The 26,598-nt window shown below is 32.6% G+C and overlaps 1 protein-coding gene across 2 annotated transcripts; it reads right to left on the reverse strand.

The window, feature by feature from the left end:
• LOC132556742 (cytoplasmic dynein 1 intermediate chain 2-like) lies at positions 1-26,363 on the reverse strand. Of its 2 annotated transcripts, XM_060221184.1 has the most exons (15): positions 26,192-26,363; positions 24,455-24,548; positions 23,809-23,902; positions 23,161-23,285; positions 8,337-8,453; positions 7,095-7,251; positions 6,337-6,433; positions 5,820-5,945; positions 5,483-5,629; positions 4,971-5,084; positions 4,569-4,702; positions 3,732-3,876; positions 3,323-3,463; positions 2,504-2,629; positions 1-2,007 (listed from the first exon to the last, which is right to left on the reverse strand). In XM_060221184.1, the coding sequence occupies exons 1-15, from the start codon at positions 26,288-26,290 to the stop codon at positions 1,882-1,884; spliced, it is 1,842 nt and encodes a 613-aa protein (XP_060077167.1). In that variant the 5' UTR covers positions 26,291-26,363; the 3' UTR covers positions 1-1,881. The 2 variants fall into 2 exon arrangements, with proteins under 2 accessions (XP_060077167.1, XP_060077168.1); XM_060221185.1 differs by lacking the exons at positions 23,161-23,285; positions 23,809-23,902; positions 24,455-24,548; positions 26,192-26,363 and adding an exon at positions 17,292-17,334 and having other exon boundaries at positions 8,337-8,486.
• Positions 26,364-26,598: the final 235 nt, after the last annotated feature.

A 26,598-nucleotide genomic window follows, 5' to 3' on the forward strand; every position in this document is an offset into this window, starting at 1 on the left:
TATTTTTGGCAGTAATATATGTATTTATAAATATGAACATGATTTACACCAGAAATACACCTCATGCATCCCTGCTGGATTAAAGTTATCTTGCATGTACAATTAAAGACTGCTCAAGCTTCCTGTTATGTTGACCATGAAACAACCACTAGCACTCAAAATTTACACAATAAATTGAATTGTATGAGAGTATTCTTGGTTTCAGAATGGATGGAAATGTAAACATTGATACAGATGCACGCCTCAGCCGACTACAGGTAATTGTAGTCTATATCTAAATCCTTGTGGTGTACTATTCAAGTACAACTCCACCTTCAAAGTAAAATCTATTCAAATTGTTTATCAAAGCTCACACCAAAACCTTGCTGTCATTTTTATACCACAGGTTAAAATTTTAGCAACTTTCTTTTAAATTAATCAAACAGTATTTTGATGAATTCAAATTTCAAAATCTGATTGTTAAAGGACATCTTCACATGTGTCATTATTTTCTCAGATTAAGTTTTCTCAATCACATTAATGTACTGTAAAAAAGCGAAAATATACCTGCAAAACAACAGTATCTTTATTTCCTCTCTTATAATGAGATAGACAGAAATTTGAGGTCTTGTTCATGGGGCTATGTTGGATTGATGTCTGAAAGTTTTAGAACAAGGGGCTTACAAGTTCATAAGCTATATGTATGTTTTAAGCAATTCTGGACAAAAAATCACAGTTTATCAGTAACAAAAGGAATTAATGTGACATTAAAACTAATATCACATTCATCACATAACTTTCACCTTTCTAACTTACTATTGAAAACTAAAATAAAAAAGCAGACAAAATAGGATGCAAGATGTCTATGGGAAAGTATGAGAAATTCCTACCTTACATAAATAATGAATATATCATGATATCAACATTTTGATACAGATTAAAACTCCAATTATGGTACAAATTAAAAAAAATATTTTCCTATAATAAGTTCAAAGTAAGATTGAAAATAACAAAATTTATAGAAATTCCCAAAATTAAACATGTAACCAAATTTTGTTGTTCTAAATAGTTTTACCAGATTTAGAACGATATTTAACATTAAGCTACTTTGATTCAGACGGCAAAATGTTATATCTATAACAATACCTCTCCTGTTTCCAATTCTCTCCCCTGTACTTTTTCTCACAGTAAATGCTGATAATTGAATTTCACTATACACATCTGACAGAGCAGATACATCTTTTTACCAAAAGAAATATGCTGTCTCTGTTCCTGATATTTAAAAATGGTACGTTTAGACTTGCACTCATTTGTCTTGCTCTATGTTCTAAACAACAATCATCTCTCACTCAACTCCTACCCTCATACACCCATTTCTTCCATTCCTTGTCCTGAACAAACACCGACTCTCATCACAAGGATGGCAAACCTAACACTTTCTTCAATAACAAAAATAACCTCGCATACTGCTACCACATTGCGTCCAATCTGGTAAAAGCCTGGATTGCACTACTTCTGGCCATCGATAATACTGCATGAATTCCTCTGATCTCAGTACTTTTCCAGTTATATATGTCATTGCTTGTACATCTATATAGCAGAAATGTGTTTTATATCTGAAAAGTCTTCGTTCTCTTTTTGACAATGTAGAAATGAATGGTGACTACATCATCTACAGAGCAGGCTATCATTGTAGGTGAAATATTAGCTCTGAACATCAAAGTTTTTACATCAGTTGATGTTTCTTCAGCTTAAGAAATATGAACATTTGCTAATGGAAATTTTGTTTGCAATTATCAAGCACCATCCACCACACAAGCAATAGAACATTCTTGTTCTTAAGGTCAAATGAAACACAAGGGATTGGGGTCAAAGTTTATAGTTGAAAGGCAGATGGACTGATCATCGTAATGGTGAAGTCATGGTTGCTAAGGAAGACTCCTCCTCCCTCTCGGCAGCGTGTTGTTTGAGTTCGTGTAGTGTGTGTGCAAATCGTGACCATTCATCATGTTTTGGTGTTGCAATGGTCTGAAGAAAAAAAGAAAAATAATTGTAAAAATTTCAGCATTCATAATAATACAGATTGAAGTATATACTGAAGTAGCGATATTCTTCTCTCAGCAGAGATGCCATAAAAATGTTTGGCAAACATTGAACTGTTAAGTTTTAAATGAGAAATAGTTACATTATATGTTTTTGCTCAGCAATGATGAAAATATGATACCTTAATTTAGATATTTTGAAACCAAGGTAAAAGTTTCATGCAGAAAAATAAACCTGTGATACAGTGTATGATAGTGAACATATTTCTGTATTTTATATCTATTTCCATGTAGCAAACATGTAACAAAAATTATCAGCTTTGTATCAAAATCAAAATATAGTACCCTGGATGAAAATCAAAAACCCATCTTCTTTTGAGTCAATTCTGAGATATGGCATGAAAATGGAAAAACAATATTTCTGAACAAATCTCTCATATTAAAAAGAGATCAGATTACATATGGAAAAATTCTGTACTAACCTCTGCAACATCGTAGATGTATATATGTCCAAGATCATCACCAGTAGCTATATGAGCACCTGTTTGGTGCCAACGACAACGATTCAGAGCCACATTATTCTCCATGACAATGGTGGCTGTCGGTACCTAGACACAAAGAAATAATTACATGGTTTCATCAATTTACCTGGACAAACTAAATGATATGGATATTATATATCTTTTTGATTCGGAAATGATTTTCACTGGATATGGTTGCTTGTTGATGATAGATAGCACTTATCTGTAGTTTATTCAGAACTATTATGTAACAGACCTATTAACTAGTATTATAATAATTTCTCATCCTGAACAACTAAAATCATACAGTTAATTGTTTTAAAGACAACTGCTAAGTAGGTAATGATTTAACATAATTCAGACATTTTTCTCATATTTGCTAATAATTCCTCTAGTTTAATAAATTATAAGGACACATGATCTGGAAAGTAAACTGTTAAACTAAAGTAAAACCTTGTGAACTACATGACGCTCCTAAAGTCAAGTTATTTTACTGCATCAGGTGTAATGAGAACAGGTAATCTTATCACTACTAATGATACTATTTCTATTTTTTCCTGATGATTTTTTACATAAATTAATTTGCTAATTTCAATCAAACCTGTCTGTGGACAGATCTAGAGTCAGTTTTTGTTTTCCCAAAATACAGGATGGAACCTTTTTTGTAAAATACTGAAATTAAAACTGATCAATGTGAAATGGCAAATTATGAATATGATTTTTCATTGGGAAGCCCCTAGGACCTGTGTGTCACCATAGTTCTACTCCCTCAGTACTTACCTCTGTATCATTATTAAGATGCCACAAGTCCAGGCGTCCCATACCATCCACACTGGCAAACAGTGCAGGGTGAACTGGTGACCACTGTACATCATAAACATAGTCACTGTTGTCCTCAAACGAATGGATAAACTTGGAGTCCTGTGAATGAGATACTGTATGCTGAAGACAATGTGTTATATAAAAGACCTTTCTATTGAATATTGTAATTAATGATGAAATGAAATTTGTAAAATTTTGTGAAATTTTCATATATTGAATTTTAAATTTGACAATTTAATTTCTTAATATGGTTTGAAACTTCTAAATTCAGATGAATAGGACAATTTTTATGAACTGCTTTGCAGAGACAGTACTTAACAGCTAGAATGAACTCAGTTTAGTTACATTTTGATATTATTGTCCTTACTTTTATACTCCACAGCTTAATAGTCCAATCAAAGGAAGATGTCAGGAAGTAGGGAGAGAAATCTATCTGTCCTGGCACAGAGTGGCAGTTTATTCCAGTGATGGGACCCTGGTGACCTTCAAATGCCTCACTGATACCAGCCTTACTGTAATTAAATACATATATTGTGTGTATCAGTATACAAATCATTTCTTACCCCCATACAACAACATCATAGATGACCAAATGGTCATCCTTCCATAACATCATGGATACTTTACTAAAACTTTCCAGTAAGTAAACAAACTCTGGAGTAAAAGGAAAGAGTATCTCTCATGATCATTTTAGATAAATAAATGTCAGTATATAGAATTAAAATGCATTACCTTAAGGGGAAAAAAAACCCCAAGCAAACTGAGTTAAAAATACTACAGAGGGGAGATAACTCTGAACTTTCAGTGCAATTTTTCCATTCATTTAATTGGAAACATGACCTAACTTTCATGCTTACAGGAGAGGCTTCATTCCCGACATGCCTTCAAGAGACTTTACTTGTGACCTGCCTGCCTTGACCACAGCCTGTGTATACTGTACAGTCATCAAACCAAACCTTCCTTTCATACCTGCAGTCTATGTATACTTCATAATCTTCGCTCCAGACCTCCCTTACAGACCTACAGGTGAGATTTCTCACATGACCTATCATACATGCCTTCAAGAGATTTCATCCCTCACCTACTTTCTCTTACTACAGGTTGTGTATACACTACTATCATGAGTCTGTATATTCCCTGCATCCTAACTTCCCACCTTCCTTCCATGTCTACAGACTGTGTGCATTGTTCAGTTCCCACCTACCTTCCATGCCTACAGGCTGTGTAAACTGTACAGTCCTCACTCCCCACTACAAAGTTGTTGACATCATTGGCTAGGAAAGAAAATGAGGTCACAGCCACAGCTTTACTCTGTTTGTGCTGGAGTTCCATACTGTCCTGGAAACAATAATTTCAATTTTTTTTTGTAATTTCAAAAAAAAAAGATTTAACAAAAACTGAATAACAGTATAATAGGAAAAGAATGAATCTAGAAAAATCAAACTTTAAAGGATATATTTCATATAATAAACTCAAAAACATGTACAGAATGTAGGACAATGATATACTGGTTACAGAGCTATGAAACATACAGGTTTTACTATACTGTAGTTACCAAACTTAAAACAACCATTATCAAACCTGTAATTATCCATTAATGATGTACCTGTGGTTGTGACAACATGTCAAGACTCCATGAACACATCTTGCCATCCGTGGACACACTGATCAGATTGTGAGCGTTCTGTGTTCCTACCACATTCACACAATAAACCGGATGCTGAAATCATCAAACAAATTCATAATCTCATGAATTGTTCACATGACAAACAAACTTTTAATACATTTTGATATGCAAATACAAATATAAATTCAACTTGTTTGATTCTGTATATTTGTTACATGTTATATAAGTAAAATTTCTTGAATTGCTTGCATAAATGTTTGCCTCTTCGGTATTTTACATAACATTACATTTTACAAGACTTTATAAAGGAAGCCATGCTTTATAAGTCTAAGATATATGTGACCCAAATTTCAAAGTCAAACATGCAAAATATACACCTAACTGGTGAAACCTATATGACTTAGATTTTGAGATATGAAGTACATGGTCGGGACCCTTAAATCATCTCTCTAAAATATCAATGATCAGAAATAGATAGAGTAGTAACATACAGTGTGAGCAGCAGCTGACAGTGGAGTTCTCTGTACTGGGGTCCTCTTGTTTACTCTGTTGTCCCATAATACAATCTGTCCCGAGTATGTACCACCCACCACCAGATTAGGGTGGAATTCCGCAAAACAGCTCGACATCACTGCTGACTGTAATAACACATTATTACTGGCTGTTAATAACTCATATTTAGACGTCTAAATTGTAATATATCCACAGATATATCTATGCTAAGATAAAATAGACAACAATAGCTCTTTTCACACACAGGAATCAAAAGCTTTTTATAATTTTTGTTTTTACTTAGTGAGATCGACAAAACAGTATGATTTTACATACCTGGCAATGGAAAATATACTCTGGTGTCTGCTTTTTGAATTTGACATTCCACACTAGTGCCACACCATCAGGGTCATGGGGGGCATCTTCGTTTGTATTGTAAGAGGCTACAATTAATTCTGGATGCTGAAATTCAAAACACAATATTCATTTGAATTAACATCATGTTTTCAAAGTTGCATTTTTAGGAATTAATTATTTTTGGATATCAGATTGACATAATACAATACAGCACATTTTATACCTAGCTTGTAGACATGATTGTCACATTAAGAAAAATAGAGGTTCAATTGGCCTGCATTACCATCATTCAATGCTAGTTGGAAACATACTTTACATCTCAATCTGTGACCCTTGATCACATTAAGTCAAAGTAGAGAAGTTGACACAACAGACTACAAATGATGTGAATAAATTTTCCATATTAATCTTAACATTAGTTTAAATTTGAACAAATTCATCTCACTGCTTGCATCTCTGAAGGCTACAAGCTAACATATCATAATGCTATACCAACCTGTTTTGACCAGTCCATGCTAGTGATTGTTCTATGCTTAGACCACCTTTCATCATAAAATTCTCTATTAAGTTTCAGTCTCTCTCCAGCCAAATCACTAAAGAAACACAGAAATAGCCTTTAGTGTGTAATCATGAAGAAACAAGTAAGCATACATTTTCCTAAGCTATAATCGTTCCTCAATGTGGTACCTGATGACTTATAAACAAATATGTTCAATAAGTACTGAAAACTACAATAAACACATTTCTTTTGTCTACAATAGTCTACTTATATGTAAATCTGCTGTGTGCTGGGTTTAATGCCTCCTCCATAGAGAGGCTGATGGATGTTTCATAGATAAGGGAGATCTGTCAAATGTCATCAAAAACATACGGGTAAAATATTTTGCTCAAAGACACAACCAAGTTAGTGTGCATTGACTAGGTCATTTCTCAGCTTCCTGAGAAATATAACTAGTAGGGGGCATTAAGCCATGTATTCACGCGAGGTTCTTTAGGTCAATCCTCTACCTATTTGAATATCAGTAGAAGTATGTATATCTTTATTCCAATATAATATCAATTAAGATGCGATCACTTACACTATGTAGATCAGTATAAATGCTGTATATCATATATATAAAAGTTTTAACATTTAAATTGGAATTATATTGGGGTACAGATATTTCAGCATCTCATCTGACTAAATCACAAATTAAATAACATTAAATAACTTATCACACAGTAAGATCCTATATTGATTAAGTTGACCCATACTCATCCTTTCCCTCTCCATCTCCTCCAGTGTAATCCATGAAGATATCAACACTTTCACATAGAGCACGTTCAACGATGCGTGTCGTGTGATCGAAAAAAAGTTGGAAATCTTCTGACATCATGGCTTGTTTTTTCTCCTCCTCACTTAACTCTGGTACTGAGAACAGAAGACATTCAGACACCACTATCATTCAAATGCTCCTTACAAATTCAACCTCATTTTTTTCACTTTTTTCTTAGATGTCAATTGTAGGATTAAAGGCTAAATTAGGAATAATTATTTTATCTACACCTAATTTACATGGTCCCATATTGACATTGTTACACTTTGATAAATGATAATAAAAAGAAAACGAGGTACATTTATATAAGATAGTTTTACTTATCTATTAGAATACTTGAGCAAACAGTTCCTCAAATCTAAGATATCAATTTTATCTGCATATCTCATATTTCATTCATTAGTGAGGGAGTTACAATGTCTATTTAATTTACAAATCTGATTTCATGGATACGGATATAGTCATTTCAGCTGTATGGTCTAACAGCTAGCTTCAGACCTGAGTTAGCACTGCTATAACAACAGCAGTTGCTCTTGCTGAAGATGTAAGGTGATTGGGTAGTATAGTGGGGATGGACCAATGCAACCAGGGTTCTGATTTACTGATCATATATGAAAATGTATGGAGTCACCTGTTTGACCATGTGGGTTTACCCTGGGTACTCTAGCTTCCTCCCAGCTTCCTCAGACCCTTTACACACTTTCATCCCAGTCAATAAGATGAATCAATAGAAGTGGACAGCTTGTTTTGCAATTGTATATAGATGTTAGGTTAAACACATGAAAACTTCAGGATGAAGAAGATAAATGTGATGGTTTATTACACTTATGTGTGATAGTCAAACTGCTAACTTTTGTGGCTGTGTGGCTGTCTGTGTTCCTAAGTTCGGCAATGTCTAGAATCTAAATGGATGACAGCTCTGTTGTACTTCTGAAATGTGCTATTCATAATATGTCGAACACACGCTTTAACATCAGTGTGTGTATGGTGTGTGTGTAGGATTTAGACACTGTGATCACTGTAGTTCAAATTCTAATGTTAAATTCACTTGGCTGTTTCTCTTGGAAAGCAAAATTTTGTACATTTGCTGAGTTGATGTAGGACTTAGAGAATTGAAGACACACCGTATATCTATGAAACAATGAAGATTATTTTGTTTTATGAATGACCTAGAACTTACATGGCTTATCTTCCTTCTTGTCATCATCGACAGTCTTGGAAGGCGGTACCATCTCAACATGTGGCATCTTGTGGCTTGGTGAATGATCTGTCACATCAACTGAGTCAGCATCGTCATCTGTACGACCAACAGGGTCGTCATATACAAGAACTGTTTGTTAATATTTCCCTCTGCTGTTCTATAACAAATGTTTCAGAAACTCTTAAATTAGGAAATACTGATAACATCTCCTTGATTTCCAGATCCTTGATATCAGTACATACCTTAACATCACCAATACATATTCATAGTGCAACAGCAAAACATATTTTTAATAATTTTATTCACAACATTGAGTCAGTCTTCTTTAAAACTTCTGGGCAGAAAAACAATGCAAAGTTCAATAAGTACAAGGATAGGTAGGAAAGGTCCCTGCAATATGATTTACGATCATAAGCCTGAAGCAGAAGCCACAGTGATCATTGTGGATTTTAAGATATAGTATAGGTACCCTATACCAAGAAGTATATTTGTCAAATAAGACAATCAGAACAGAAGTCTTCAAATGAACAGTCCTAACCAACATAGAACAAAAGTTATAGAGATAGATTTTGTCTCGGTCATTCAAAAGGGGCATATGGAGGCCATATTGAATACTACGAGAAGGGCACATGGTGGCCATCTTGATTACTGTGAATGTATGTGATACTTAGGCATTATCAATATACCTATAACAAATCTACTAGCCAGCTATAACTTCTGATCATTGTGAAAAATAAAGGAATTGTCAGAAAAGGCAACAGAAACGTTTTTTTTTTACCAATTTATTGCCATATTCATGTAACAGTGAATGAACTTGACTGTAGCCATCGTGTTGTTTGAAATTACGATAAATATGGCAAAATTCACAGTATCAGTGATGATTATTTCTTATACTGAAAGAAGAGTGACTATAGAACAGTATTTTGAGAGATATTTTTTTAATAAGATTAAGCAGAAATTTTGATAAGGGAACTGATACCATTTGGGTTCTCTGTTCTTACCTTTCATATCATGTAATTCAAAAAGGTGACCTTCAATTGGCGGATATTTTTTTTAAAACAAGATGTTACAAGCTATAAAATAATACTTGCTTTAAGATTATCAAGAGTCTTTCAAAATAAATCTTATGTCAAAGGGACAACTCATCTAGAATTTAAAATCAAATAAAAAACCAGATCACAGTCTTACCTGAGAATAAAGTCTAGTTCATAATTGTATTTCATTTGTACTACCAGTATAATACAATCATGCATTTAATGTTCTACTTTTACTACCTACGCCGCAATGCATGGTAAGGACACTGGTATCTTATAGTAGTGTTGATTACATAATACTAGAAAGACATGCTAACCAATACAAATGTACAAATATTCTAATAAACAAAACCCTGTGTTCAAAATAGTGTCAATGTTACATATTACTTTATTTGAGATGGTACAGACTTTAAATACCTTATTTTTACCATACTGTTGTTATTTCTATTCTGTATTCATTTTCATTTCCATAAATTAGTTAAATATCAGGGCTAAAAATTCCTGGTACATGTATTAGAAATTTTTGAGTTCCTCCCAAAAATTCCTGGTACATGTATTAGTAATTTCTGAGTTCCTCCCAAAAATTCCTGGTACATGTATTAGAAATTACTGTGTTCCTCCAAAAAATTCCTGGTACATGTATTAGAAATTTCTGAGTTCCTCCCAAAAATTCCTGGTACATGTATTAGAAATTTCTGAATTCCTCCCAAAAATTCCTGGTACATGTATTAGAAATTTCTGAGTTCTCCCAAAAATTCCTAGTACATGTATCAGAACTTTCTGTGTTCCTCCCAATTCTGAAACACAATATTGAAGTATGTAATTATGTAGTGAAAAAATCTTAATCAAGTCATTTACATTATGAGATAATGTTTCAATTTACACACAATTATATATGACAATGTGTTTACACCTAAGGAACATTCATCATTACTTTTTGTTTAAAACACAGTTTGCTGCTACTACACATACTGCTATATATAAGTCTAACTATGGAAAATCATGGGAGAGAGTGATGAAGACATAATAAGCAAATAAACCACATCTGAATCAAAAATATCAAATTCAGATGGCACAATTGGAGCAATTAAGAATAACATCATCATTTCAATGCTTCATGGAAATTTTCATTTCAGCATGGCAAGATGACTATGGCTGCTAACTAAAGCAATACTAGTTAAATGCTTGACTAAGTGCAGTTTCTATAGTAACTGTTATAATCCTAAGAGAAGCTGTATTAAGATGCATCCTATCAAATACAATGTTAAGTATTGGTATAATGACTGCTTATAAAACATTTTCAGACATACCTTATGCAGAAGTTTATCAAATACAATAACATGCATCAACTTTAATTGAAATAAAAACTAAATATAAAAAAAAATATGTTCATATGATAACGTCCTCTTCAGCATTACTCAATATCTTATCAATTCAACAACACATGTGTTTATAGATGCATGTATATTTAGTAATTCTGAAGTTGGTCAGATATAAACTTATTCCATCTATCATGACTTATGACCCTTGGAGTATCAAAGTATCAGTTGTATAAATGCATTACAATATTTTTGGCATGCTGAATGTTGATATATGACCAAAATTTCAATAGTATCCAATTTACTACTGTCCTATCAAAAACTATGTTTTTATACACCAAAGTCATCCAACTTCAACATAAGTGAGTAAGCATTATATTGAGAGAGAAAAGAAGTAAAAACATAACAGAAGCACTTGTGCTGTCCTATAGTAATGGCAATACAAACACCGAATTACAAACCTACTTATATATAGACATTTACAGATATATACAAGTCGCTGGCTATCATTCCTCTACAGCTGTATATAGACAGGAGATGACAATGGTGGTGATGATGATGAAGATGATATAAAGTGATGAAAAACCGATAAAAAAGGACAACAAATACAAGAGAAGTCACATTTAAAATTATAAAAGTGATAAAAAAGCATTTCCTTAACTCACTTAAGAGAAAACAAGTATGTACAATCAAAGTTTTGAACTTCACAAGACTTGGTTACACTGAAAATATACTTAATAAGATTTACTTTAACAAACACCATGTACATAAGTAAACTGATATAGCACTGGTACACAGCTAAATCTACTGTGCTACAGTCTTGTATATGAGTTGATGATACCTACAAATTTTAACAACTGGTCTTTATGTATTTGTCAATGATGAAGAACTGTGAAAACTTTTCGAGTATATTTATCAAATGTAAGCTTCAGCATGAACTGAATACCTAGAACTGATGTCAGAGAGGACAAGAATTCCAGTAAGGAGTAAGTAAACTACATTTTTTGTTGTTCAAGTTTACAATTTTTGCTATGCATTTATTAATCATCATAAAAAAATCAACTCTGATGATTGTCTTTACTTTAGTATATCAAAGTTTAAACTACAAGTCACATGTAAATTTCTTTTCACAAAACTTCCAAAAGATCAATATCTTAATCTTAGAAACACAATGACATGCTCTGTACATAAACAATACACTGAATACATTAAAAGCTATTTACATGAGGATGAAAGAAATTTTAATATATATGCTATTTATCTAGTTATAAGCCCATCATTTATTATAACTGGAATTTTGTTGTTCTGAAAAATTACAATCATCTAGGATGTTGAGTAAAAAGTAATATGTTGCTACACCCTGATTTTGAGTAAGCAGTAAAGTGTTAGCCCCCTGTGCTACAGGGTATAAAGTAATTAGTCTGTCCACAGGGCTACACCCTGGCTTTGAGAAGGAAGAAATGTGTTGGTCCCTGACAACACTCTCACTTTGAGTAAGAAGTAATGTGTTGACCCCTGACAACACTCTCACTTTGAGTAGGAAGTAATGTGTTGGCCCCCTGACAACACTCTGGCTTTGAGTAAGAAGTAATATGTTGGCCCCCTGACAACACTCTGGCTTTGAGTAGGAAGTAATATGTTGGCCCCTGACAACACTCTGGCTTTGAGTAAGAAGTAATATGTTGGCCCCTGACAACACTCTGGCTTTGAGTAGGAAGTAATATGTTGGCCCCCTGACAACACTCTGGCTTTGAGTAAGAAGTAATATGTTGGCCCCTGACAACACTCTGGCTTTGAGTAGGAAGTAATATGTTGGCCCCTGACAACACTTTGGCTTTGAGTAAGAAGTAATATGTTGGCCCCTGACAACACTTTGGCTTTGAGTAAGAAGTAATATGTTGGCCCCTGACAACACTCTGGCTTTGAGTAAGAAGTAATATGTTGGCCCCTGACAACACTCTGGCTTTGAGTAGGAAGTAATATGTTGGCCCCCTGACAACACTCTGGCTTTGAGTAAGAAGTAATGTGTTGACCCCTGACAACACTCTCACTTTGAGTAGGAAGAAATGTGTTGGCCCCCTGAAAACACTCTCACTTTGAGTAGAAAGAAATGTGTTGACCCCTGACAACACTCTCAATTTGAGTAAGAAGTAATATGCTGGCCCCCTGACAACACACTACCACTTTGAGTAGGAAGAAATGTGTTGACCCCTGAAAACACTCTCACTTTGGGTAGGAAGTAATGTGCTGGCCCCTGACAACACTCTCACTTTGAGTAAGAAGTAATGTGTTGACCCCTTAAAACACTCTCACTTTGAGTACGAAGTAATGGGCTGGCCTATGAAAACACTCTCACTTTGAGTAGGAAGTTATGTGTTGGCCCCTGACAACACTCTCACTTTGAGTAGGAAGTAATGTGTTGAACTGTTAATGGGCTTATTGCAAGATAAATATGATAATATAACTGTATATAAGGATAGTTGAAATGACAAATGTTTTATCTAATGGTAATGCGATGTATGATTCATCATATATTTCCTACTGTTTACCAGAGACACGAATAATCTTAACTAGACTTAGCATAATATCACATGATCTCACTATTTATACATAGACAGTAACATATACTATCTACCTTTATTATTCTAAAACACTACCTGTATTTCTAATTATCTGAATTTCCAATCACCTCACACTTCAAAAAGCATTTAATTGATATTTTTATGACACATCATTTGACCTCTAACTATGACTTAATGATTAGGACTTTCTATGACCAATCATGGTTGACTTTTACATCAAATCTATTACAGAAAGCTAAAATGTGAATTAAAATTAACAATCACAACCATCCATCATATCAAATAGTTTTACAAATTTATTTAAATCTTTCCAATGAGTTAACACAGGTGATGAGTATTTTTAAACCATTCCAATGAAACGCTAGTATCACTTTCTCAATAGAACTGAGGTAAAACTCAGCAATATCTAACACATTATCAAGTGCACTTGTATAACAAATGTACCAAGAGATATGAAAATTAACTTATCAACAACTAAATGAAAATGACAAACTATACATTGTTTGTACCATAAAATAACGAAAAAAAGGAAGAAAGAGAAACTAAATAAGAGATGAAATGATTATGTTCACATGACAACATTGACCCACGTAAAGCAAGAATGGGTGCCACACTACCGTGCTTCTGATACACAGTCATAGTCAGTCAGACTCTTGTAGCCTCAAATTTTTAAAAAATTACATGTTGATGCTGAGGGAAACATCGGGTATTTAGAAAATTAATTTTGAAACCAAAATACAATAGAACATACCACATAACCTGACAACATGTTACAACTTTACATTAAGTGTGATTTTGTTTGATTTATGAATTAGTTCATGGTTCACAAATTCTACAACAAAATAATCCTCTGAGACTGAATGTTATAGTGGAGCAATATGATGGTCCTGTCATTTTCTGTTCCCATAGATGATTTAGTCAACTTTGTTTCAAGATGATAACCAGCTGACTGCTTAGATTTTCTATTAGATAAGATACCTGCAACAACAGCCAACTTGTATCTTATGTTCATGTCTTCTTAAAATATATTGTATTTGTCTGATACATTACATATATATGAAACAGAAAAATATACTATGAAACATAAAAAGGTATTGCCCTTGATGAAAGTAGTCTATAGAATTTTGCAATATGTGAAATTCCTTCAGAGAGAAGCATGTCTACCCCAACACTAATCAACTACAAGAGTCTGACTAACCATGATTTAACAAGACAAGATCTAGTGGACACAGACTTTTACATCACTAAATACCTTCATCATCATCAAAAAACTCGTCCTCCCATTCCAAATCGTGATAAATAAATTTGGGTGAACCATGTCGAGGAGAGCTATATCGCGACGACCCACCTAAACGCAGAGTCCGAATGAAGCATTAACAAGCAGAAAAATAGCAAGTTACACAAAAACAAAGTTCCTGTCTAATCTCTCATATAATTTACAAATATCTTACTATCATGTTTAGTTTAATACTCTGACAGAAAACTAGGTACAACTTTAACAAATATTTTTTACAGTTTTAATAAGAGTTCATCCATAAACGGTATACAACATTTCATTATTTAAGAAATTTTAGTCAATGCATAGTTTATATCGATGATAATATCATACATATGTGGCATAATTGTGCTCACTATTGTACATTGTATGTCAACGTTTTTGATCTTTTAACAAGATAAACGGCATCTGTCCTTCACATTAGCAAGCAAGCCAAGAAAAAACAGCATAAAGATTGTATTTTGTTTGTCTGTTTGGTTTGAAACAATCAAATGAAAATAAGGATGCAAATTTCTCAAAGGACAAAATTGTTACAGTTTGGTAGTGTTTGTTTTTTTTTTATATTTTTAATATTTGAATTAATATAGGTAGAAAATTCACAATGGGTACAACTTATCAATGTGCATTATAACCAGTACACCTATATAGTAAATATAAACAGACTATTAGTGAAAAGAAATGGAAAATGGATTGTAGTAAAAAGGCCAAAAAAGTGCTTAATGTATTGAAAAGTTATTTAACTACTTTATAAATCTATATGATCCTATGTCATATTCAACACAGAACAAGAGGTAAGAATTAGAATACATCTGGTAGTATGGAACACCTAGGAACAAGGGCCTGCCAAGCCTATATAGAACATGAGGTACAATGGGCCTGTCAAACCTACATTGAACAAGAGGCACAATGGGCCTGAAAAACAAGGCCTACATAGCATCAGATCTTTAGGTGTACATAGAACAAGAGGTACAAAGGGCCTGACAAACTCACATAGAACAAGAGGTACAAAGGGCCTGACACACCTACATAGAAAAAGAGGCACAATGAGCCTGAAAACAAAGTCTACATAACATGAGATCTTTAGATGTACATAAAACAAGAGGTACAGTTGGCCTGTCAAACCTACATAGAACAAGAGGCACAATGGGCCTGAAAAACAAAGCCTTCATAGTACCAGATCTTTAGATGTAGATAAAACAAGAGGTACAGTTGGCCTGTCAAACCTACATGAAACAATAACTACATTGGACCCAAAAATCAAACACAAATGTAAAGCAATAGATAAAATGGGCTTGCTTCCTATAAACAAGATATCCAATAAGAGGTACAATGGGCCTACCAACTAAAATCACCTTCCTGATTAAAAAAAAAATCTCAAATACAATGTGAATGCAAATTCCAAATTGAACATGAGATGCAATTCGATATAAAATTAAGATAAAAACAAGGTACCATTGGCATTCTAGATTTACAAAAGGTATGTACAATGGACCTGTTAAACTTTAAAAGAAACAGAGGTAAAATGGACATGTCAGATTTACTTAACCTGATCATATTATCTATGTATATACCCCATCAAATGACAGTATAATAAGATTGAAGTAGAAACATGCCTAATTTTTTGTATCTATCTGGTACATGCATATTGATGACATTAGCTTTGTTTACAGGCAAGAAATATTTGCAACATCATGGAGGTTTTATCAGACTTCCATTCCATTTTCATTTAACAGTTCTCATAAAAAAATCAATTCAATGCGTGTTCGAAAGAAAGTGGATAAAAGCAATCTACTCAAAAACATTTCAAGCTAGCAGGACCACTATATCTTTTTACAGTCATACTTTCAGCCACATGTTCATTTTGTACTATATAACAATCACAGGATGATTCCAGCTTGAATTTTTAACTGTGCCACAAATTGAAGTTTACAATAAACCTTCAGTGAAAAATCAAGTCAATTTGATTTTTACATCATAACAAATATGTCAAGGTAGGTACATCAGCTGAATTATAATACTTGTATCGAAATACAGTTTGACATGTCATAAAAATTGGTCCAACAATAATGAAATGTACTAACATAGCTATCTGGACCACAGAACTCACCAGAACATGGCAAAAAAAACTATGAAAAATTACCCGATAGACTCCTATCTAATATAAGTCCAACTGTACAAGCCAAACGTGACTATTGCATCCTCCACTAGATGATCTAAATTTCAAATATTCTCTTCCTCTAAGCCATGAGAAAACCATTTCGTACAAAGTAATATGGTAATCTACATTTGAAAGTTACCATTTTTAACTTAGATTCATTTCTGATCAAATTACTTCCTTATATAGTAATCATTGTTATTGTAGAGACAAGCCCCACCACAAAGATAACATAAAGGTGCAAGATCTAACTTCAATTGAATTGTGTGTCAGTGAAACCATAATCTATATTTCATCTATGAATTCACTTCATTTCATAAGCTAGACAAATAATCACACAGTGAAATACAAGTGAGAAGAACAATTCTGAAGCACAAGAAACCAACCATTTAACACACATTCAACAAACAAGACATTTTACCCCCTAGAGGAACACATACAAAGCAATGTTATCACTCTATAAGTGTATGCACAGCCATGTGATGCCCAGACCCTTAACTATGCTGAGAACTTTGGAGATCACCAATCATAGAACTACAAATCAAAACATGCATAAAGTGACACTTACCCCTACTACCAGGCCCTTGGCCTACCATGGGCGGAACATAGAGAGAGAAAATAGCATTGGTTTACAATCATGTGTGTCACCATTAAAATAATGAAACCAAGCTGGGCAAATGTTTATATTAAACCAAAGTTTTGTTGAATAAACACTCTATTTTTCTCAAAAATTGGAAGACCTTCAAAAGTATTATAGCTGGGAACTACAACTATGTAACATTGATTAGATCACACTGATACTTCATCATAAACTTTATCTTCCCATTTGAGAGCTTCTTCATCTTACATTATGAATTCAAGACATCGCTTCCTTTCTTGTACAATGTTTGAGTTCTTTTGTTCATATCTACACAATCCTCCAGACACCCATTAAATTCAGTACTTAAAGAAAATGACTTTGTACCATGTTGGTATAGAAAGTATAAATAATTTTAATGTTTTATTGTTATGTTATACAACAAACATCTTCCATCCAATGTTTTACAAGATAATATTCATACAATCCGTCTTTTTCTAACACAAAGTTATCTGCTCTTGTGAACAAGTATTGATTGTTATATTTTTAGTTTGCATGAGAAAATCATGTTTCCTCACAACTTTATGATGCTATTTTCTCTGAAACAAATGATGTAACAATCAATACCTGCCAACAAGAGCAGATAACCCTGTAAAAAGATAGAATATCTATCAGAAACACTGTACTGATATAGTCAGGAAAAAATAAGTGTTCCAGGATGACAGATTCATGCATATCGGTACTAACTTAATTTGGATAAAAGGCATCAGGTAAAACAGAGAAAACCAAACACAATCAAGAGGATGTAAGAAAATATATAAGCATACATTCCCTAAACCTTTTAGCTACAAGGTACATCAGCATAAATTGTCAGCTCTAGTCGTTTTGTAAGTATAAGCTGTATTATATAATACTGGAAACACATCAAGTATGTACATACAACCATACACACAGTAGACTGAGATGTGTAGGTAAAAAAATGTTTGTATCAAAATAAGTCTAAAGTATTGAATTTGATTATGTCTTTGTATCATCATAAAAAATGTACACATCTCTGTTTCAGTTGTGATAAATGTCTCTGAAAATTTGTTGTAATGTTGCAGACTAAAACTGACCATATCATAAGCAACTGAAATACAGGTCAATATCTTCATACAAAGAAATACAAACAAATAAAAACATCAGAAAAACAAATCTACCAATGCTGAAATTATATACAAATTATAAACTTAATTTAAAATTGTTTTCTGTAAATCTTGGTACCAAATCATGTATTTTCAAATAAAAAAGGACATGTTTGTTCAATTCTAATAAATGTATTACAACACTTTTTATCTTTTGAGTAATCAAGATTAAAGAGTATGTATGGAAATAGTATCCAGATTTACAGATATTAATAATAATAAAAAAAAAAACAGATGATAAAATTAAGAAAATGTGTATGCATGAATTGACATTAATGAGTATGACATGTTTTGGTATGACCACTGTGTATGAGACATGGAAGTATGGCACAGCAAGAGCAGCAGCAAACTGTATATAGTCATCAAATATAGAAACAAGAAGATTTTATCATCTCGAAAAACCTACCACGCTTTGGACTGCTACCTGCATCTGAAATATCATCTACAAATATAAATAGCCAGTTCTGATTTTAAAACATTGCCATTTACTGATGTAGTGACATATTAATGATTAAACCTACAATCTGAATACAAGTGTGGAAATCAAAGACTTTTTTTTATAGATTTCACTGTAATGTGGTTTTATAATATGGCTATCAGATTGTTGTTCCTATACTACAGTGTTATGTGTTTGCCTATATTGGTTGCTATCTTGGAATTCCCAGTAAGTTGTGTAAGAACTAGCTTTCCCCACCAGCTAAAAGCTAGCAGTACAGAATATATACACTATACTCAGTACTGACAAATAACCTTTTAGCAAATGCACTTACATTGATATGTAATATTACAAAGATAATATAACTTTTCACACTGTCTCAGACTGTTTATGCAACTAAACATTATAATTCAAAGATAAAACCTAACACTGCTGTCACTAACAGGTTATAGTATAAACTGTCTAGTGCCCTTTGAATTTGATGAATGAAGGAATTAATAAATAAGTAAATAATTTCTTGTAAAAAAAAATGATGCTTTAGAAAATAAAAAAAATTCCTGTTAAGACTGCTTCAATACTTGTCTAAAACAAAACAGAAATGACCAAAAAAGCAACAGAAAATGGTTGGGTTGGAATGAAATCAGGTCATCAAATCACATCAATCTATAAATTTCAGAACAAATCCAGTTCATATAAAAGGATAGAGCCTATGCCACTGCTGCTATCAATGGAGGATAAAAAATTCCACGTCACTTGTCTGGATACCCGAGGGTATGCAGGGGATTGATTTGAAGGAGTCAGATTAACTAAGGATGAATCACTCCAACAGATTAGAGGCAGGTTCTTCAATGTTTTATTTGGTAGTTAAATTTGGGCTTCATCAGGAATTAAATTGATGAAGTCAAAATTTAAGGGCAAAACCAGTAGACCAACAGCCAAATAAAACATTAAAGAACCTGCCTCCATTCTGTTGAATTGATTTGTCTTTATTTAAATCCAGTCTATGTTCCATTCTTAGTATCAGTGGCGCTCTGTAATCAAAATTATAATTCCAAAATAAGGAATACCCACTAACACTGTATTTAATGTACCAAACAAATAAAAGGATAAAAAGAGAAAAGATATGATGTGGGGAATCAAATCAATGAAAGGTCATATCTTCTATCATGCCCCAATGTTAATAGATGTAGGGTCCATATTGAAGGTATGTGTAAGACAATACTAAAGGTAGGTTTTGATATAGTGATAGGAGAAACTAAGACAAAAACAGCTTATATTTATAAAACTAAACAAAATGTTTTTGAAAATAAAGGGTAAGGATGGTTTCCAGTGTAATAAAACAAAATCTTTAAAATGTATCTTTACACATGGTATGTCAACTTTGAGAAAACAGAATAAACACAACCTATAGGTCAAAGGTTTTGTTTTAAAAAGACAACAAACTCATACTTTAATAGTTACTGTGATGCCTGTAGAAATTTTCATCTTTCATCTGAAGAACTACACTTACCGTAATAATCCCAGGGCCCTCTCACTAGTGATAGCATTAACAGAAACACACCAACTTTAGGTGGCAGATACGTCACAGTGAAAATTTTAAATAAGTAAATGTTACGTTTTTATTTGTTTATGCAAATATTTCTTTGACAAATAAATAAAGATAAATAAAATAATCAACAATGTAAAATTGATGCAATATGTCTAATGAGACTTTCTGTTCAGATGTCAAAATAAATTTGAAAAAAAGTAAACAACGAAAATAAAATAATAGTAAATTACTTCGTAATTTCTTAAATGCATATATTCAATTCTCTCTTAAATATTCATATATGTTCCAATCATCAATAACTTGATAATAACCGATAATTTTTAAATTTTAGAATCAGACAGGCTTTGTTTTACATGATACATACTAAAGAAACATATACATAAACATATTTCCATGTCTGTATGTTTATCATCTTAACATTAAACTGGAAAATATTGATTAAACAAGTTACTTAAACATGCATTGTACCTATAATTTAATACAAAAGGTTTTTATGTATATTTCCTTTTTTAAATATTGGTAGACGTCCAAAATTAAAAGGTAAACAGAAAGTAGCCAAAAACAAAAATTAAAAACAATAAATCACAATATTTGCTAGTGTACGAACTACCTTTTTTCTACAGGTAATATATAAGTTTGAAAAGAACAGGTGATGCGTGTATATAGTATGTGATACACATCCCTTATCTATATGGGATCAAACTGTAGTTCTTAAAATTTCTTGTATATCATATACACATAAGTCAGAAATGTTATATATATCATGTATATGCTCCGTGGGTAGAGAATATGAAAAATAAAGACCACATGCATATACCTAAAAATATACCAGGTATACAGCAAATTATATGAAAATATATAAATTAATATATAAGTGAAGAAAACAGGAAATTACTCATGTACAGATACAGCACTGCCTGTTAATATACTATATGTACCAGGCACATATTTTACGTATTGGACCAGAAAGCTCCCTTAACTGAAAAGCTGTTAATAACTTCCATACACATAGAAGGTACTGTCAACGATGTTCCTTTCACAAATGCATGGTTCCAGTTAGAGTTGATTAGAAAAGCTTTGTTTCTTATAAATAATACAGTCATACATCATATCAAAGCTGAAGTGAATATTATTTCTAGATATCATTTCATTTTTACTTCCATTGTTTTAGTCAATTGTTTGATGTGTGTATGTTTCGTGATAAAAAACAAATTACCTGGACTTGAAACTGTTTGCACAATTAGTATAACTTCTTTGTCTCACATAGTTTTGTGTTTGACCTCAAAAACATAACCGTTTCACACCATATTCAATCAAATTTCTATATAAAGATTACACATGATGTAAAAATGTAATGTTTTAGAGCTGAATAACTTGGTCTAACTTTAGTAGTATAGGTTTGTATGTAGGCATTTGTTTTATTCAATGTATCAACATGAATGCTGTGTGTGTATAAATACAGAGAAGGAAGAATCAAAATAAATATACAGACAACTAAATCAGAAATATATATTTTTGAAATATTGTAAATTTGATAACATGCTTGTGTAAATCACTCAAATTTAGTTTGTTTTGTAAAAAATCAGAATCTGTATAGAATCTTGTACCAAATTTTATCCAGTGTTTACTGGCTGTTTTTGCTTTTTGGAATTTCACAAATCAAGATTTTTACCATCAAAATATGTCTGTCAGGACGTTCATAATCTGTTTTAACAATTTTAATTGAAAATGTAAGTGATTCACTGTATGGTCTATAGATAATAGTCCTAGAGCATAAACACTATATTGGACTTTTACACTTACCACCATGCCTGTGTCCTGATTAGGAATGCAAGGTCACAAGTCACATTGGTTAAAATACACATACTAAATTATCATATGTATATGTTGTCAAACAAGTAAGGTAAGATTAATCACTAGTTGAAATGCAGAAGTTCTATCTACTGTTTAAAAACTAATTTGCATATTATGAAATAAATTACAATAATACATAAGGAAAACAATTACATCCATAAGACATGTATTACTGCATTAAGTAAGTTGTACACACAAGAGTTTATTAGTAATATACATATATACAACCACAACTTACAACAGTGTAAGAAATATTCATCCACAGGTGGAATTGAAAATACCAGAGTAATCAAAATATCTTGTGTTTCATAATGTAATATATATATGCACTAACACTTTTTGTGTAATATTAGGTTTAACTTTTGTCATCTTCATCAGTATGCTCCTACAAAATATGTTGTCAATCTAAAGTTGCAATACCTACATGTGTTAATGAAAAAATATGATTACATATGTAATATTTGAGTTCAGGACAATGAGTATTTTTACCATCACCTTCACACATTTCAGTTTACAGATTCTTTTGATCATAACATAAATATTGGAGGCATAAGTCTAAATCATACATTCTTTCACATGTTATAATTAACCAAAAACTATCTATGGAAATTTCAAAAGATTCAATACAAGATTTAGACATGATAATGAATTAGTTTCAAAACCCTGATTATATGCTAAACTTTGTTATTTCTACATGTTGTACATTGTGTAAACATACAACATGTACATCTGGGTTGTATATCTATAATCTAAAAAAATAAGTTTTTCTATAATGCTATAGTTTTTTAGTAAGTAAAACACTATAATTATCTCTGGTAATACCAATCATTTACTTGCCTTCCTTATCAAGGGGTTCCACAATGGTTGTCTGGGTTTCTTTGTTGTACACGACATTTTCACGTGGTGGGATGCTTGTTTCAGATACTTTGGTTACACTCAGTTTCAGTTTTGGCCTCATGGACCTGCAAAGTTAACAATTCAATTTAAGCTAATCATACTGATGTAACAGTTCAGCTGGTAGATAGACAAATTGATTATGTTATATCTATATTAATCAAATGATAGTACTGATGACAGATACATATTACACTTATGCGGTTGTTAAAAGAATACAATTTCATAGGCACTTAATTTATGTTTAAACAATACTCAAAAACCCACTTCTACCAACAAAATTGTTGATTTTAAATATTTATCTCTTCATTGACAGATGAATTTGTGGAGTCAAATCATAAAATCTATCTCCAAAAAAGCCATGAAAATTTATGATATCAGAACTATATTTTATCGATCAATCAGGTTAAGTTTAGTAGATAATTTCTGAACACCTAGTTTTAAAAAAGCAAAATTGTTCTTTTACTCAATAATTCTGTTATAATTCTGATATTAGAGTAAAATAATGATTGATTATAACTGAAAACTACTAATTTGAAGTAAAAGATAAAATCAAACATATTGTCAGTAGGACTACTGGGAGATAAGTACAATGTCTGTGGAGGCTGTGGTGTGGCCGATTCTACATCTTTCTGTCCAGAATTTGACTTCACTGCTTCACTTGGCACATTAGCTGCAGCGTTACCTACAAGACAGACACTTTTATCTTCTTAAAAATGTACATGTACCAGTAAATATAAAGATAACGAATTTCATTATGCACACACACCTTTGTAAGCTATTGGAGAATTTAGCTGGACATTAAAACAATATTAATATAAACTTTTATTTATTCACAACAATTGGAAAACAAGCTTAAAGCTTATATCAAACACTATTGTTGGCCTGGACGGAAGTCCCTGAGGAGTCTTATTGTGGGAGAAAATCGCAGAACCTGGGGTTTGGTAGGTGACCCCCATACCTTTTTCATGTCCAAGCTGGAAATAGATACCCAGATGCCTTGGTGAAAGGTGAGCGTGTTATCAGTGTGCCACCAAACCATCAAAATAAAGTAACAAAAATAATATTGTGTTCATCCTTTTACAATCATAAATACCTATCAAAGGATAACCTGTTTATCTTTTACTTAAGAAACAGCATTCTTTAAACAAACAATAAATGCTGAATTAAGTATTTGACCTAAATTGAAAAAGTTCTGAAAAAAGGACAATTTTGAATTAATTTAATTTATGCATACCAGCAGGGGGTATTCCTAGATCTCTCAGCAGATCTTCTGTTTCCTTGTGAATATCTCCTGTTGGAGCTTTCTTTTGTACATTTTCATCTGGAGTCTACAAAATAATTGTATAATAAGAGGAACATTGTAAATACTACAAGAAACATTCAAGAAGGGCTATAACTCCTCTACAATCAAGAAAAGCTCCTGGTAATTAAGGTATATATGGCATAAAGATAGTCATATTGTGAAAACAATTGATTAGTTGAGTGCAGGTCAAGAATAATTCAGAAATTTCAGATCATCTGTAGTTCTTCATGTCAATTTGTTCATTTAGAGGTAGTTTAACTTTTGGCATTGAAAGGCTGTACCAGAATACACATTGGTACTATTCAATAATCACCCAGAAAATACCAACATGGCAACATAATCATAATTCAAACTCAAATTCCATAAAACTAGGGCAAAATGTGAACAAAAGGTTTACACGGAGACTCATGAAAAAGTACAATGAAAATAAGACCAGGTGTTCCGGAAGAGAAAGCTTCTTCTGCTTCATCGACACCTTGTGAATCTTGGTCAATCCAATTAGGTACTCCCATGTTTTATAACAACAGAACAAAAAGGCATACTAATGAGCATTAAATATGTCCAGATTCATGTCACACATAGAAACAGAATATTTCTCAATGAGATAATTATGGTGACCATGAAACTTCCCCATAATTTTCATCAATCTGCATCTTTTGAACCCTTCTGTTACAAGTTTGTCAGTAAATTGACAAGTTCTCGCATAAAAATTGTGATAATGAGAACAGCCCCTTGAATATTGAATCAACTGTGACATGTAAATAGGTTGGCAATGCAGGGATTTTTTTTTATCCAGAAATGGAAAATTCACAATAGGGAAATTGAAATCATCATGATTATCATACAGCTTTATGAAAATCTGTCTGTGTTGGTTTTGTTGTAGGAAAAGACACAGATAAGCAGCTGATGTAGAACATGTAAAATAATTATGAGCTTATAAAAATGATTTTAAAATACACAATTATCTTCAATGAGAAAAATCAAACACCTCAAAATATTTTGCAATTGATGCATGACTCTGATTGATTGATCATGTACAACGTGTATTCAATCATCAATTGTGAATCGAATGTAAAACCCATTTCGATTACCAAAGGCCATGTATATAATTTACATTGATGGCTATGTCCTCTAGTCCTTGTTGATGTTGATGCTAGTTATAGATGGATTTCCGGTCTGATGCTGATGAGGCCACAGCCAATTTTGTGGAGTCTGGTCTTATTTCTGCAGTAATTTTTTGAGTAATTTTGGGTGACGCCCATCTCAATAAAGAATATACACGTAAGTACATTACTTCGATTCAAATAGAAAACATTTAATCGAAACCCTGCGGCCGTTTCTACGTCATCTGATAGTTGAAGACGACGCAATAGTGCACACAAAATCGTCACCCCATCACTAACTATTCACTAGATATTCGTGCTACTTGACACTGGTGTCAAAATCCAATCAATCATGACTCACTGAAAACGCTGTTCAGTGTCAAAACAGAAATATTGTGACAGGGAGAAAATGTAAGTAAGTGATATGTAGCATGAAACTGGATGGAAAGCAAACGTAACTGGCCAACATAAATACACAGATAACTCGATATCTTTATCAATTTTATCAGGATTTCGGTCGGCGATGTAAAAATTCTGATGCTGGAGTACAGTAAAAAAATCTTACCTCTTTCAACTTTTTAATTCTATCTTTCTCCTGTCTCTCTTTTCGCATTTGTTCCAGCTTCGCCTTCTTGCGCTCTAGCTCTGCTTTTCTGTCCGACATTTTCGGGCTGCAGGCGGTTAATCAATAAATTATTCAATAATTTATGCTAAAACGATACTGCAGACTAGTTTCCGGAAGTGACTTAATTTCTTTTCGACGCCTCTCGTATTTTACTATATGCGAAATAGACACTGTTAGAAAACATCCGAACGGTATTGTGTGCAACTAAATATAAAGACGACCTATAATTTCCGGAAAGGTAGTCAATGCTGTTCTCATACAAATAAACTAAGAAGTTTGCGGTTAAAACCGCCTTATTATGACAAAAGCTCCTACCTGTATATATTGCAACTACGCTGTGTAATTTC

This window comes from Ylistrum balloti, unplaced genomic scaffold (assembly GCF_031769215.1).
Source record: "Ylistrum balloti isolate Yb309-2 unplaced genomic scaffold, AGI_CSIRO_Ybal_v1 Utg370590, whole genome shotgun sequence".
Classification (NCBI taxonomy): domain Eukaryota; kingdom Metazoa; phylum Mollusca; class Bivalvia; order Pectinida; family Pectinidae; genus Ylistrum; species Ylistrum balloti.